Source organism: Netta rufina, assembly GCF_964035555.1.
Source record: "Netta rufina genome assembly, chromosome: 2".
NCBI classification, from domain to species: Eukaryota; Metazoa; Chordata; class Aves; order Anseriformes; family Anatidae; genus Netta; species Netta rufina.
The window spans coordinates 30,206,774-30,220,444 of NC_140124.1; the positions used below are offsets into that span (position 1 = coordinate 30,206,774).

The following is a 13,671-nucleotide window of genomic DNA, read 5'->3' on the forward strand; positions in this document are numbered from 1 at the left end:
CTTCCAACCTGAATTATGGTCCTTAAGGCAGTATAAGCCCCTTGTCAGGCACAATTTTATCAAGTTTTACTCCCTTGGCCTTTCTAAGCAAGCACTGAGATTGTTTGTTGCCAAATACAATTTTTGCCGTACTCTCACAAAATCCATCTTGCAGGTTCTGTTCATAATGATTTGACAGCACGCCTATTATTTCCATGAATCTATGAGGCAATGTAAAATATGCCACAGGTTACCATCAGTCTTTGTAGTGCCTTGGAGAAACAGTAAAAATTGAAAGAGGGTGTAATTCAGTAAGTGTAAGTTCTGCATGTAGGTAGGAAGAGTAAGTTCTACAAAACACAAAAGATATGAGGTAGTAGTTCTTTGGAACAGTATTTGAAATCAGCAATGAATCACAAGTCAAATATGAAAAAAAAATCATGCTATTGCTAAGAAGGCTATTTTTTCTTTATAGTGGAATCATTTGCAAGACGTTAATTCCTCTTTTCTACTCAGTGCTGATAAGACATCAGATGTGGCATTGTAATTGGGAACACTACAGTTCTAGGGAGATATGAACTGAAGGGAGTAATTGGGTTGAATTCTCATGTTTTATCCAAACACAGCTAAAAGTAACACATATGATCGGATGTCTAGAGAACATTTTCTGTGAGAAAGCACTGAAGAAACTGGAGATAGTTAGGCTATGGAACAAAAGAAGGAATCTGACTGACCTTCCAGTAGGCAACAAGGAGTTTTACAGAGGAATGGAATAATTTGTTTTCCTTCTCCTGTCTGCACAGGACAAGAAACCCTGGGCCCAGGCTATACCAAGACTATTTATATTAGAAATGAGAAAGAAATTTTAGAGTAAGGACAACAAAGTAATAGAGTCATACGGTAATGGAATAATAGAAAAATCACAGGAAAAAAAATTATCTGAAAAGACAAACTAGATAAATATCTGTCAGGAATGAGGCAAGTGATACAGATAATACCTTAGGAAGAGGAATGAATATAGGTGTCTCTCTGAGGTCCGCTAAACTCTCATTTTCTTTGGTTCTATTACTAACTTCATCTATTATATCAATCCTTTTTGTTTCTCTTAATATAAACTTGTAGGTGGCACTGTTTTGGTTGTTTGGTTGTTTCGTTGTTGTTGCTTTGTTTTGCTGTAGGCCTGACTCAAGTTATGTTCTTGGATAACAACAGCTGGCGTCCAACAAGGTGGTAGATTGATGTTTTTATAATTCAATACTTGCCAAAGTTTATATTAGGCATGAAGTACTGAAAACATTTTTGCTTTTGTGAAACAAGGTTTACTTCAGTTGTAGATAAGGTTTAGTATCTTAAGTATTCTATTTGCATAGACAAACATTTTGCTTGTCTTTTCAAGGGTTATCAAGGGTCTTCAAGGGTTTTCAAGGGTCCAGGGAAAAAAAAATAAAAATAAAAAAATGGGAGTGTTGATCAGTGCTCTGATGAACATGAGCTGACAGTGTGCCCAGGTGGCCAAGATGGCCAATGGCATCCTGTCCTGTATCAGAAATAGTGTAGCCAGCAGGAGCGGGGAGGTGATCATTCCCCTGTACCCTGCTCTGGTGAGGACGCACATCAAGTGCTGTGTTCAGTTTTGGGCCACTCACTACAAGGGCATTGAGGCCCTGGATCATGTCCAAAGAAGGGCAACAAAACTGGTGAGGGGTCTGGAGCACAAGTACTATGAGGAGCGGCTGAGGGTTTCTTAGTCTGGAGAAGAGGCTCAGGGGAGACCTCATTGTACTCTACAACTTCCTGAAGGAGGTTGTGATGAGAAGGGGGTCAGCCTCTTCTCCCAGATAACTAATGATAGGACTCTATGGAATGGCCACAGGTTGCTCCAGAGGAGATTTAAATTAGATATCAGGAAAAACTTCTTCTCTCCAAGAGTGATTAGGCACTGGAATGGCCTGCCCAGGGAAGGTGGTGGAGACACCATCCCCGGCAGTGTTCAAGAAGCGCCTGGACAAGGTGCTACAAGATATGGTTTAGTAGCTTAGTGGGTAGTATTGGTGCTAGGAAGATGGTTGGACTAGATGATCTTATAGGTCCTTTCCAATCTTGTGTTTCTATGGGTCTATGATCATAAATGTTACCTAGTACGTGAATTACACAAGTTCAACAAGTTTAAGATACAATTTCAGACTTTCTGTATTTGCTCTGCCCTATTCACTCCAATTAACTTAAGAAACAGGTATTTTATAAACTTGAACATATGAAAAACTTAACAGATTTTACTGCTTCAAAAATATAATTTTAAAAATTTAGAAGCTTTTATCAATGCAACATATTGTATTGTCCATTTCTGGTATAATTTTCTGCTGCTCATATTTATATTATGTGAAGAGTCAAAAGTTTGTTGTGATTAAATTATTGAATTCAAAGGTTTTAATTGAAAACTTAATCTTAGAGTTGCTTGTGGAGCTTTGTGTGTGGAGTAGAGCTTGATATTTTCTTGCAGTATTTTACAAATAATTTACATTGTCCTTAATACCAGTATGATTGGTCATGCCACTAATTTCAATTCAATTATTCAACTTTTTTTTTTTTTTCTTGAATAACACTGAAGAATTCTTTGAAGCCTAGCACATTCACAAATGTCCTACTATCAATTTCCTGTTTCTGTGCTGTCTTTACATGTGGTGCTCGTCTACATTTTAGAAACAATTTAAATTACACTGTATTAATGTACATAGGCATAAAATCTCATCCCTCTTCCCTTTCATCATTTGCTTCCTTCTTCAGTGTAACACATTTATTTTCTTTCCTCACCTTTGAGCTTCAATATTCTCTTTTGACAAAGTCACTGAATATATTCCCCTGTGTGAGGCATTTGCTTTTATTTATTTATTTATTTGTTTTGTAAGCTTAAAGATTTTCCTTTCCACTCATGATTATGAACTTATTTTTGCACTAGTTAAGGTGCATATACTTTGCCTTTAGGTGCCTTTTTATATTAATTTCTGTTATTCCTGATTCATCTAGCTTTTCCTTGCACTTATTTTGTACAAGAGAGGGTAAATAACAAATAACAAACCATACAATCAAAAAAAAAACTAATTACAATTTCTTACGATTTCAATATCTGAACTTTGGGGATCCTAATTTTTTTGTATTTTTTATTTTCTCATAATTTAAGATGATACAGGAAATTTTTGAAAGTTTTTTTTTTTTTTTTTTTTTAAGAAATAAACTGCATGTTGCTGATCAGCACTGTATAAAAATTACTGAACTGCAATTAATATGTAAAATTTTCATACAACCATTTATATTTGTGGCAGAACCTTGTTAAGACTGAAGACCAAGAAAATCAAGAAGAGATAATTTCCTTGGATTTACAACGACTATGTGGTACTTCCCATTAAAAATTTTTGTGTAGCATTTGGAAATACTGGACTATAGAATTATACATTCTGTAAAAGTGGATTCTGATTTTTAAGAGAGAGAGAGAGAAAGAGAGAGAGAGAGAGAGAGAGATTCAGAACAGCCAGTACTACCTGCTGGAGGTCATGTCCCCAAGTTAACTAGACTACAGCTGTGTCCAAGTTAAAAATCTTATTTATGAACTCTTTATTCTGTGAAATTTGGACCTCATCACAGTCCCCCTTCTGCTAGTCTTTGAAAGCATATCCAAACCAAAAGAATTCTAGGGAGTTAGACTGAATATTTCTGATTCCCCTCATATATGCAGTGCGGAGAATAGGTATAATGGGAGAAGTACATATAAAGAAAGAACCACAAGCTGGAGATGCAGTTTGTAGGAGATTAACTGCTTCTCGCACCCCTTTTCCTCATAATTCATTCTAACTGTGAATATGACCATAAGACAGAACCAAGAATATACTCCTCTTTATTATTATTATTTTGTTATTTAAAATTCTCCTAAAGAAAGAGAGAATGTCCCTGTTCTTTTAAATAGTTCTGATCATGTGAGTCCTAATGGAAAAGGTTACTTGAGTTCATATTAAGTGATTAGTTTTCCTTTATATTTTTATAGGACCTTCATAATGACAATCTAAATTTAGTGCTGTAGATGCTCATAAACCATTAGGAACAGCACAAATATCTTTTTTATAGATGGGAAGGTAGAAGATCATGAAGAATAATTCTACTTTGAATGCGTGTAAGCAAATCTATGTAAATTGCTGTCACTCAGTCATCTATGTATTCATTTCACTAGGAAAATAACATTTTAAATGATCTGTAACCAACAATTCTTCACTCTAAACCAATCAAATGATTATTCAAAACAGAAAAAAGAGAATCACTTAAGGATAAGCATGAGTCTTACCACGCCAATAGAAAAGTAGTTATTGATGATGTTGTAAGGCACTGGATCTCCTTTCTCGTCTTTATCATTGGGAATAACTTCAAATTTCCACCTGTCCAGCAAAATCTCTGAGCTGTTCTCAATGTCTTTTAAAATCTTCATTAAATTCTCTCCTTCATAACCTACCAAAAGGTGAAAATGGTTATTTTGACCAAACATAAATAAGTTTTTTGTTTGTTTGTTTGTTTGTCTCTCTTTTTTTTTAGTTTTGTCTTCATTCTCTTTCTAGATGGCTGGAAAAATGAAAACTATTTATATAAGACCCAAACATCAGGATTATTTTTGAAGAGCATAAAATTTTCCAGCACTTCTCATTAACAGAGAAGGCATAACTGTTAAAATGAAACTGTTCTTTGGAATGTGTCCAGAGAAGGGCTACAAAGTTGGTGAAGGGCCTGAAACACAGGTCTTGTAAGGAGTGTCTGAGGGAACTCGGGTGGCTTAGTCTGGAGAAGAGGAGGCTCAGGGGAGACCTTCTTGCTCTCTACCTGAAAGGAAGGTGTGGGGAGCTGGGGGTTGGCCTCTTCTCACAGATAACTAGTGATAGGACTAGAGGAGATGGGCTCAAGTTGTGCCAGGGGAGGTTTAGGTTAGAAATTAGGAGACATTTCTTCTCAGGAAGAGTAGTCAGGCAATGGAAAGGGGTTGCCCACTAGGTTGTGGAGTCACCTCCCTGGGGGTGTTCAAGGAAAGGTTGGACGTGGTGCTTAGGGACATGGTTTTGTGGGTGATCTTGATAGATGTTTGGACAGGATGATCTTGAAGGTCTCTTCCAGCCTTAATGATTCTATGATTCTATGACTTCACACTTAGATAAATTAATATAAACTTCGATTAACTCTATAGATTTCACTGGGTGTCAGATTTATACTGGAGAAAATAATTTGACATTCTAAATTTGCCAATCCCTTGAATTTTTCAAATTATTACAGCAGCTATTCAAAGACATAAGGTTACAGTTTGCCAAATGTTCTTGTTATGAAATTAATCTTAATTTTTAGTGCCTTTGATTTCAAAATATATGCAAAAAAAGTTCAGAATCTTAGATTTATCTGATAAGAGTCTAGCATGAGACTGAAAGATTAAAAGCCTTTTTCTATTTTTTAAACCAACTGTTTCAGTGTGGTTTGGTATATAAAAAAAATGAAATCCATTCATGACTGATGACATCAGCAGAACTAACATTTTGCTATCTTTCAGCAACTTCTTTATCAGTCTCATCTTGATCTGTAAAAAGATCTTACTCTTACTTGCTAGAAGCACACTTGTCTTTAGGTAATTCCCTAGTTCACTACGCTGTATACCAAACTAAGCAGTATACTTGCTTTCACGATTCTGAGCATACACAAACTACAGTACGAATGTGCATACAAATAAAATGGGGGGACTTTCCTAGGTTACGTTTTCAGCTCTAAATACTATTCAGACAAAATGGCTTTGTAATAGTTAACTAAGATCTGTGGATTTGTTTCTTCTTCAAATCATGAATAAATTTTCATATTTAAGCAATATGTACTTGCAAGGTCATCAACAATCTAGTAATGTAAAAACCATATCTTTGGTAAACAGAAGTTATAACTTTTGTATGAAGAAAATCAGGATAAATATAAGGAGTTCTCTTCATAGCTACTGATTCAACTGCAATTCAGCATATGGAAGACAAAAAAGTAAACAGCCATTCAAAGCCTCTGTGTTCAAAACACATTGCTGATGTACTACCTTATGGTTGTATAGTTTATTTTTTAAGTCATTGCCAACCACCACATAACAGCAGCATGCTCAGTTCCATTTGTCTGCATCCTTGAGACCACTCACCAGTGGTTTGGTTTCAGGGAAACCTGTCTCCTCTCCCAGCCTACATAAGTTCCAGGAGATCTGTGTTATGTCACTGTCTACGTAGCAAAGAACGATGAAAGCCAGAATATTTTCATGTCTTTTTTATTATTATATTTACTTTAGTCCAGATGTAGTCAATTAAAACAAAAGATAAATAGAAGTGAATGGAAGGACAGATCAAATGAAAGGTAGTACCCATCTATTGCTCTTTATCACCTTTTTTTTTTTTTTTTTCTTGAAGAAAATGTCAAAATACCATCACAGGTAATCTTGTTGAGTGCGATTTGTTTCACCTCATTGAGAAACCTATGCTATGTGATAGATATAAGTTTCTGCAGACTTCTACTGCAACTACTTGGACCTTCTCAGCACATAAAGATGAAACTGGCAAGCACAATTTATCTGACTTGTAAACTTATTGGTATGGAAAAACAATTTTTGATTTCAGCTAAAAGCTACAGAGATCATGGAAGAGAAAGGCGTGACTCAGTTTCTCTGATTCATATGAGCAGAGTTAATTTAAAGAACATAATAAATATATTGCTTGCTAATTGCAATAGGACTAAGCATTTTGGTTTTATTTTTAACTTGCTTAAGTGCGGTCTTTTCCCAAAGGAAAAGGAAATGGACGGGTTCAGTAACACAATAAATTAGCCTCATGATTCACCTATAAAACAGTTTAAATCAGGTAGATTGCATAAAACCAAGACATGATGATTGAGGAACACGGTAATTAGCCAAAAGACAGAATGGGGGTAGAGCACAGAGGTAATCAAATAATGAGCAAATTTAAGGGAGCTTTTTAGGCTTCTGTTACAGATGGGCTGCATATGAAGATTTTAAGAAAGCTGGCTAACAGCTTTGCAAAGACACTATCATCTTTGAAAAGGCATGGAGACCGGGAGATGTCACAAGTGACATCACAGTAAAAAAAAAAAATAATAAAAAATTTGAATCTGTCATTAGAAAGGCCAAAATAATAATTTGGAGAACTACAAACCAGTCTGCCTTTGGTCCCTGGAAGAAATCATGACCAAACCCTTTTCAAACACACTTCTGGGCACATGAAGAAGTCAGCCAGCATGGATAAACCTGACCAAAGTAATTGCCTTCTGTAATAAGATGAGTGGATTTGTGGACAAGGGGAGGAACTGCAGTATTGATTACCTTAACTTTAGCAAGCCATTCAATACTGTCTCCCACAGTGTTCTTGCAGATAAGCTGGGATGTTACTGTCTGGATGGGTATGAAACTAGGTAGGTATGTAAAACTGGCTTGATTACCAGGCTTAGATAGCGGTGGCAAATAAGCTGTGCTCTATATGGTTATATGGTTACCCACAAGAACTGGTGTATCTTGGGACCTGTCCTTTTTTTTTTTTTTTTTTTTTTTTCCTTATCAGTGACCTGGAGGTCATTCTTCAAGTTTGCAGATGTCACATAAAACTAATGCTCAATGGCAGGGCTGCCATCCAGAGGAATCTAGACACACTGGAGGCATGGACTGGCAAAAGAAGAAATAACCCTTGCAATGATACAGGCTGGGGACAGACTGGGAGAGGAAAAACTCTGTGAAAAAAAGCAGCAGGGGTGGTGTTGGAGGACAGCAAGCTGTGTATGAGCTCACTGAACAGCCTGGCAACATAGTCCAACACCATTCTCAGTCACATGAACAGGAGCGGAGCCAGTAGATAGAGAGAAGTTAAGTCCCCCTCTTGCTCAGGGATTAGAATGCATCCAGTTTACAGCAGACCTGCCCTCCCTCCTCGCATGAATGTACAGTACAAGACAGACAACAATAAATGGGGGGAAGTTCAGCTGAGGACCACCTAGATAACTGGGAGCTAAGAACACTTGCTCTGTGAGGAGAAGCTGAGGAAGATAGACTTCTTCAGCTTAGAGAAGAAATGGTGGTGGTGGTAGTGGGTAACCTAATTAATAGCAGCCTGTCAAGGCCTATGAGGAAATTACCAAGACACAACCAGGCTCTTCACAGCAGTGCATGATGACAGGATGAGAGACAAAGAGTGTAAGTTGAAACAATAGACATTCAGATTGTATATACAGAAAAACTTCACCATGAAGACAGTCAAGCATAGGAACAAGCTGCCCAGAGAGAACATGCTGACTCTATTCTATGAAGACTTTAAGACCCAACTGGATAAAGTCCTGAGCAATGTGATCTACTCTTAAATTAACTCTGCTTGGTGTAGCAGATTGAACAAGAAAACCTTCTGTGATCATTTCCAGTCTGAATTATTCTATGACTTCTCAATGAACTGCCCAGAAAGTTAAGTAAGGCTGATTTGGTTGGTTTTATTTCAAGGCCTATGAGAGTAAACAATTGCCAGTCGTGACAGAAGAATGAAGAAGGTCCTCAAATGATTTGACTGAATATTATGGTTAACAAAAGTCCTCTAGCATGAAGACTATAGAGAATTTGCTTAAGACCTCTCTGGTAACAAGGTAGACATTTGGAAAAAAATAATTGTTGAGACAGAAGAAGGAAGAAACATCTGCAAAGGCTGGGAATTTCAAAATGAACACCCAGTTTCCATATATACAATATCTGAACTGAAATGAACAACTGAGACCTGAAACAGAACTACTTATGAGCCTGTGAACTGATGTGCTTTCTCCAGAGACTGCCTGGCCTAAGACTTTCTTCTTTGGGTCTCTTTCAGGTTATGATGCTCTTTTTAATTCTGTAATGCAAATTCTGCATGGAAATAAGTTATTGGAGAAGCTGAGAATTACGTTCAGGAAAGGATGTAAAGGATATTGAAGTAATGCCTTTACATATATTCTCCTTTCAACATTCTTTGTCTTCTCATTTCCTGATAAATAGCACCACAGCACTTATTGTCTGGAATCCTCTGTAGGAGAAGAGAAACGAGTGGACCAAAGGAACTAGTCTGAGGCTGAGACATATTTTTCATTTAATATTTATGAATATTAAAAAAGATGAAACCACTCCAAAACCATTATTAGCTGTTTTCTGTAACCCTTTCAGAACAGCCCCAATTAAAATCCATTTAAGAATACTCTTTTTATAATGTATTGATTAAAGAAATAACTGCAATACAGGTGGTAAAAAGCCAACCAAGTAGCTGTATACTACTCTCATTGTAGCTTGGAGCTTTTTTGGTGTGAGCAGGAGCTACAAGCAAGATATGAAGAGTGATTATGACCTTTGATATCTATAAAACAGTGCATACAACATTTACAGACAGCTAATTCCAAAAAGAGGAAAGGCAATAATTGTTCTTTCTTTACATACATCATAAAAGAGATGTCCAAAAGTTAAGGGTAGACTTTGTTGCATTTTTTTTCTTTTAATTGCATAATACAAGGTATTTTAATTTGTGTTTACCTCCTCCCCATCTCAGACACCTTGCCAAATCATTTCCAGTCCCAAGAGGCAGAATAGAAACTGGAGGATGTTTAAGCAAGTTTGCTTTCTCTGTGAATAAAGAAGGAAAAACATAACTAAGCAACAAAAATTTAATTGCTTGGTACCAATGTAGTAACTGTATTACATTTTCTTTCAGTGAAAGACAGCGATATGTATTTTATACAGGAGATTCTGCAACAACAAGCATTTCATTGAGACATTCCATTGTGCAGCCCCTTCCCTAGCCAATATTCAATCCTTAATCCTAATTTACATTATTATCACTTGAACTTTTTTAACCCAAGGGTGTGATAAACATACATAAACAATGATATTCTATATTTTTCTCAGACTGAATATTCTGTGCTCTCTGTTAATTTCACCTATACCATTCCCAACTAGGAATGCAAAATAGTATTAGTTCGAGGCACGAATAATGAAACAAATCCTTCAGCTGCGTGACCAAATTTCTGTTTAGCTGTGTATTCAGTTGGATTCATGTGGAACATGACCACCATTACCAAAGACCCTTGACCCAACACCAGGGTTTAGCACATTAAGAATAAAATCTACTATTAAAGATAATCATTGATCAAGATAAACATCTCATCAAGTCTCTAAGTCAATATTTTGTATTTAATAAGAAATATTTTAAAATGTATGTAGTTAAGAGTGTCTTTTTACTTTCAACCTTTAATTTTCTAGTGTTTCAAACCAAGGATCTGTATTCAAAATCAGATGGGGAAACCCTGGTCAAGAAGTACAACTTTTCTGAAAGTGGGACAGATATTGTCCAAGTATATTTCAAATATATAATTTTTCAAATCCTTCATTTAATCACCATGAGTGGCATGTCTAGTTTAAAAGTAAGATTTGATTAATTAAACAATCATCTATTTTGTTCATAGAAAAAATGCAGTCTTTTCAAATAATGTTGCTGAAAGGTAACTACATGATATTTTAGATCTCATGACAAAGGCAATGACACAATTAACAGCTACAAAACTTCACCCTTTCCAGTTTAGACAGTTCACCTGATATTTATGTACATTGATTTACAATTCTGAAAGCTATTTGAGAATTACAATCAATAGCACGTATTTGCAAAAGGACTTTTTTTTATCTCCCCTTCCTTTTTTTTTTTTTTTGGTCAAACCATGATCAGAAATATGTCTTTGACACTCCATGACATCATTTTCACTTAAGTTTTCTGGTCCACAGTTCCCACAAAAAAAGCACATTTTTTAACACTCTCCAAACAGCAAAGTTGAGTCTTTTGGCCTTTCTTCATCTCCTTCCTCAGTTCCATTGCCAGACATTCCCATTATTTTCTCTGCAGCCTCTCTAGTGCCCAATAAACAATGCTGTGGTGTGGAAGATATGCTAATAATCATTGGGAAGTTTGAATCTGTAATATCTTGACCTCTGGTCCTTCCTAATTATACACAGGACTTTATGGCCAACTGACTGAAAGAACTCAACATCTGAAATGATGTACATACCCCACAGCATGGGCATCTAAATGGCTGTAAAAACAATTCTTTTCAAAGGACTGTTATGACATTGTCTCCATTATGGAATAATGGAACATAAACAGAAATTTGGTAGCTGCTCTGATTCAGTATAGGGAACAGACTTTGAACTGAAAACAGTTTTGATTCAAATTTCTTGCCTTCTGGGAATCTGCGGGACTACAAACATTGAACTTATCCAAGGATTTTGCAATTCTAATACCCTTAAAAATAATAATTTCTCAAACTATTAAATTTCAAAAATTTAAATGGACATCTTGTATGAAATATTTGTATCCACATGCTCGTAAATAGTAAAGAACAGTAAAATGAAAGATATGAGTCCAGCAAAACTATGTAAACTCTGTTGATTACCTATGCAATCCAAAATCCAGCCTACTGTGCCATCTCCACCACATGCTAGTACTCTGAACTCAGGAACATCTCGGAAAAAACTTAACCTAAAAAAGTAAATGAAGATATCTATTTAATTAACATAAATTCATTGTGCATTGTTCCTACATTTTATGGCTTAAGACATTTCATTTAATACTAAATGATAGTTTAACACTTTAAATAATAATCACCTTTGCCCATGCACTCATTTTTTACACAGACGACAAATACAATCCAACAGTGAATTATATGATAAATTTAATATATATCTATTAATTCAAGGGTTATTATGATGCACTAATATTAGAAAAAGTTGGGAACTAATGGCTAATCCAAATTTTTGTGTCAGTTCAAAACTTGTTTCAAATTATTCTTAGCAAATATTATCTGCTTACTCAGTTGTAAATACAACAACAACAACAAAAATGTAGTCTCTCTAGACAGAAAAGTCTAATGTGGCTGAATATATTAGCCACAAAACTTTCTTCTGAGGTGGTGCCTATAAGAGCATATGAAAATTGCATATTTATATAGTACACTAATACATAATAAGCTGAGCATCTGTGGTTGATAAAACAATTTTGCATCGTGGTTTAATACAATATGTGTAAGCATCAGATTGAAAGCACCCATTACATCATCCTGCAAACTACTTTAAAAGAGCAAGATCTTTGATAATATTTGCCCAGCTATTTTTGCTTCCACATACATTGAGTGCTGAACAATATCACTGTATCATTATGCACTTTATACAATACCAATGTTCCATAATGCTGAAAAGTGAAGATATATTAAAACCACTCTAAGTTGCAATATTTTTAATTTAAAACTTTTTTTTTTTAGGACAGCTTTTGATATGTACTGAAATTATTCCTTACAAATAAATTGTAACTAGACAAAAACCTTACAGTAATTTTGCTGAATTATATATCACAGAATCACAGAATCACAGAATTTCTAGGTTGGAAGAGACCTCAAGGTCATCGAGTCCAACCTCCAACCTAACGCTAACAGCCCTCCACTAAACCATATCCCTAAGCTCTACATCTAAACGTCTTTTGAAGACTTCCAGGGATGGTGACTCCACCACTTCCCTGGGCAGCCTGTTCCAATGTCTAACAACCCTTTCAGTGAAGAAATTCTTCCTAACATCTAACCTAAAACTCCCCTGGCTCAACTTAAGCCCATTCCCCCTCGTCCTGTCACCAGGCACGTGGGAGAACAGGCCAACCCCCACCTCGCTACAGCCTCCCTTGAGGTACCTAAAAAGAGCGATAAGGTCACCCCTGAGCCTCCTCTTCTCCAGGCTGAACAAGCCCAGCTCCCTCAGCCGCTCCTCGTAGGACTTGTTCTCCAGGCCCCTCACCAGCTTCGTCGCCCTTCTCTGCACCCGCTCAAGCACCTCGATGTCCTTCTTGTAGCGAGGGGCCCAAAACTGAACACAGTACTCGAGGTGCGGCCTCACCAGAGCTGAGTACAGGGGGACGATCACCTCCCTAGCCCTGCTGGTCACACTGTTCCTGATACAAGCCAGGATGCCGTTGGCCTTCTTGGCCACCTGAGCACACTGCTGGCTCATATTCAGCTGACTATCCACCATCACTCCCAGGTCCTTCTCTGCCTGGCAGCTCTCCAACCATTCCTCTCCCAGTCTGTAGCTCTGCTTGGGGTTATTGCGCCCCAGGTGCAGGACCCGGCACTTGGCTTTGTTGAACTTCATGCAGTTGACCTCAGCCCATCGGTGCAGCCTATCCAGATCCTCCTGCAGAGCTTTCCTACCCTCGAGCAGATCGACACACGCACCTAACTTGGTGTCATCTGCGAACTTACTGAGGGTGCACTCAATGCCCTCGTCCAGATCATCAATGAAGATATTAAAGAGGACCGGCCCCAGCACCGAGCCCTGGGGGACGCCACTAGTGACTGGCCTCCAACTGGACTTGGCTCCACTCACCACGACTCTTTGGGCCCGGCTATCCAGCCAGTTTCTAACCCAGCGAAGCGTGCGCCAGTCCAAGCCAAGAGCAGCCAGTTTCTTGAGGAGAATGCTGTGGGAGACGGTGTCAAAAGCCTTGCTGAAGTCAAGGTAGACCACATCCACAGCCTTTCCCTCATCCACCCAGCGCGTCACTCTGTCATAGAAGGAGATCAGGTTCGTCAGGCATGACCTGCCTTTCATAAAGCCAT

The 13,671-nt window shown here is 37.3% G+C and overlaps 1 protein-coding gene across 4 annotated transcripts in view; it reads right to left on the reverse strand.

Moving 5' to 3' along the window:
* DGKB (diacylglycerol kinase beta) overlaps nucleotides 1–13,671 on the reverse strand; it is a gene marked incomplete at both ends in the record, with an annotated part of 326,775 nt that overhangs the window by 195,011 nt on the left and 118,093 nt on the right. For all 4 annotated transcript variants that reach the window (XM_084306831.1, XM_084306829.1, XM_084306830.1 and 1 more), the window contains 3 exons: nucleotides 4,310–4,470; nucleotides 9,557–9,646; nucleotides 11,464–11,549. In XM_084306831.1, coding sequence (XP_084162957.1) covers nucleotides 4,310–4,470; nucleotides 9,557–9,646; nucleotides 11,464–11,549 — 337 coding nt within the window. The remainder of the gene's footprint in view (nucleotides 1–4,309; nucleotides 4,471–9,556; nucleotides 9,647–11,463; nucleotides 11,550–13,671) is intronic.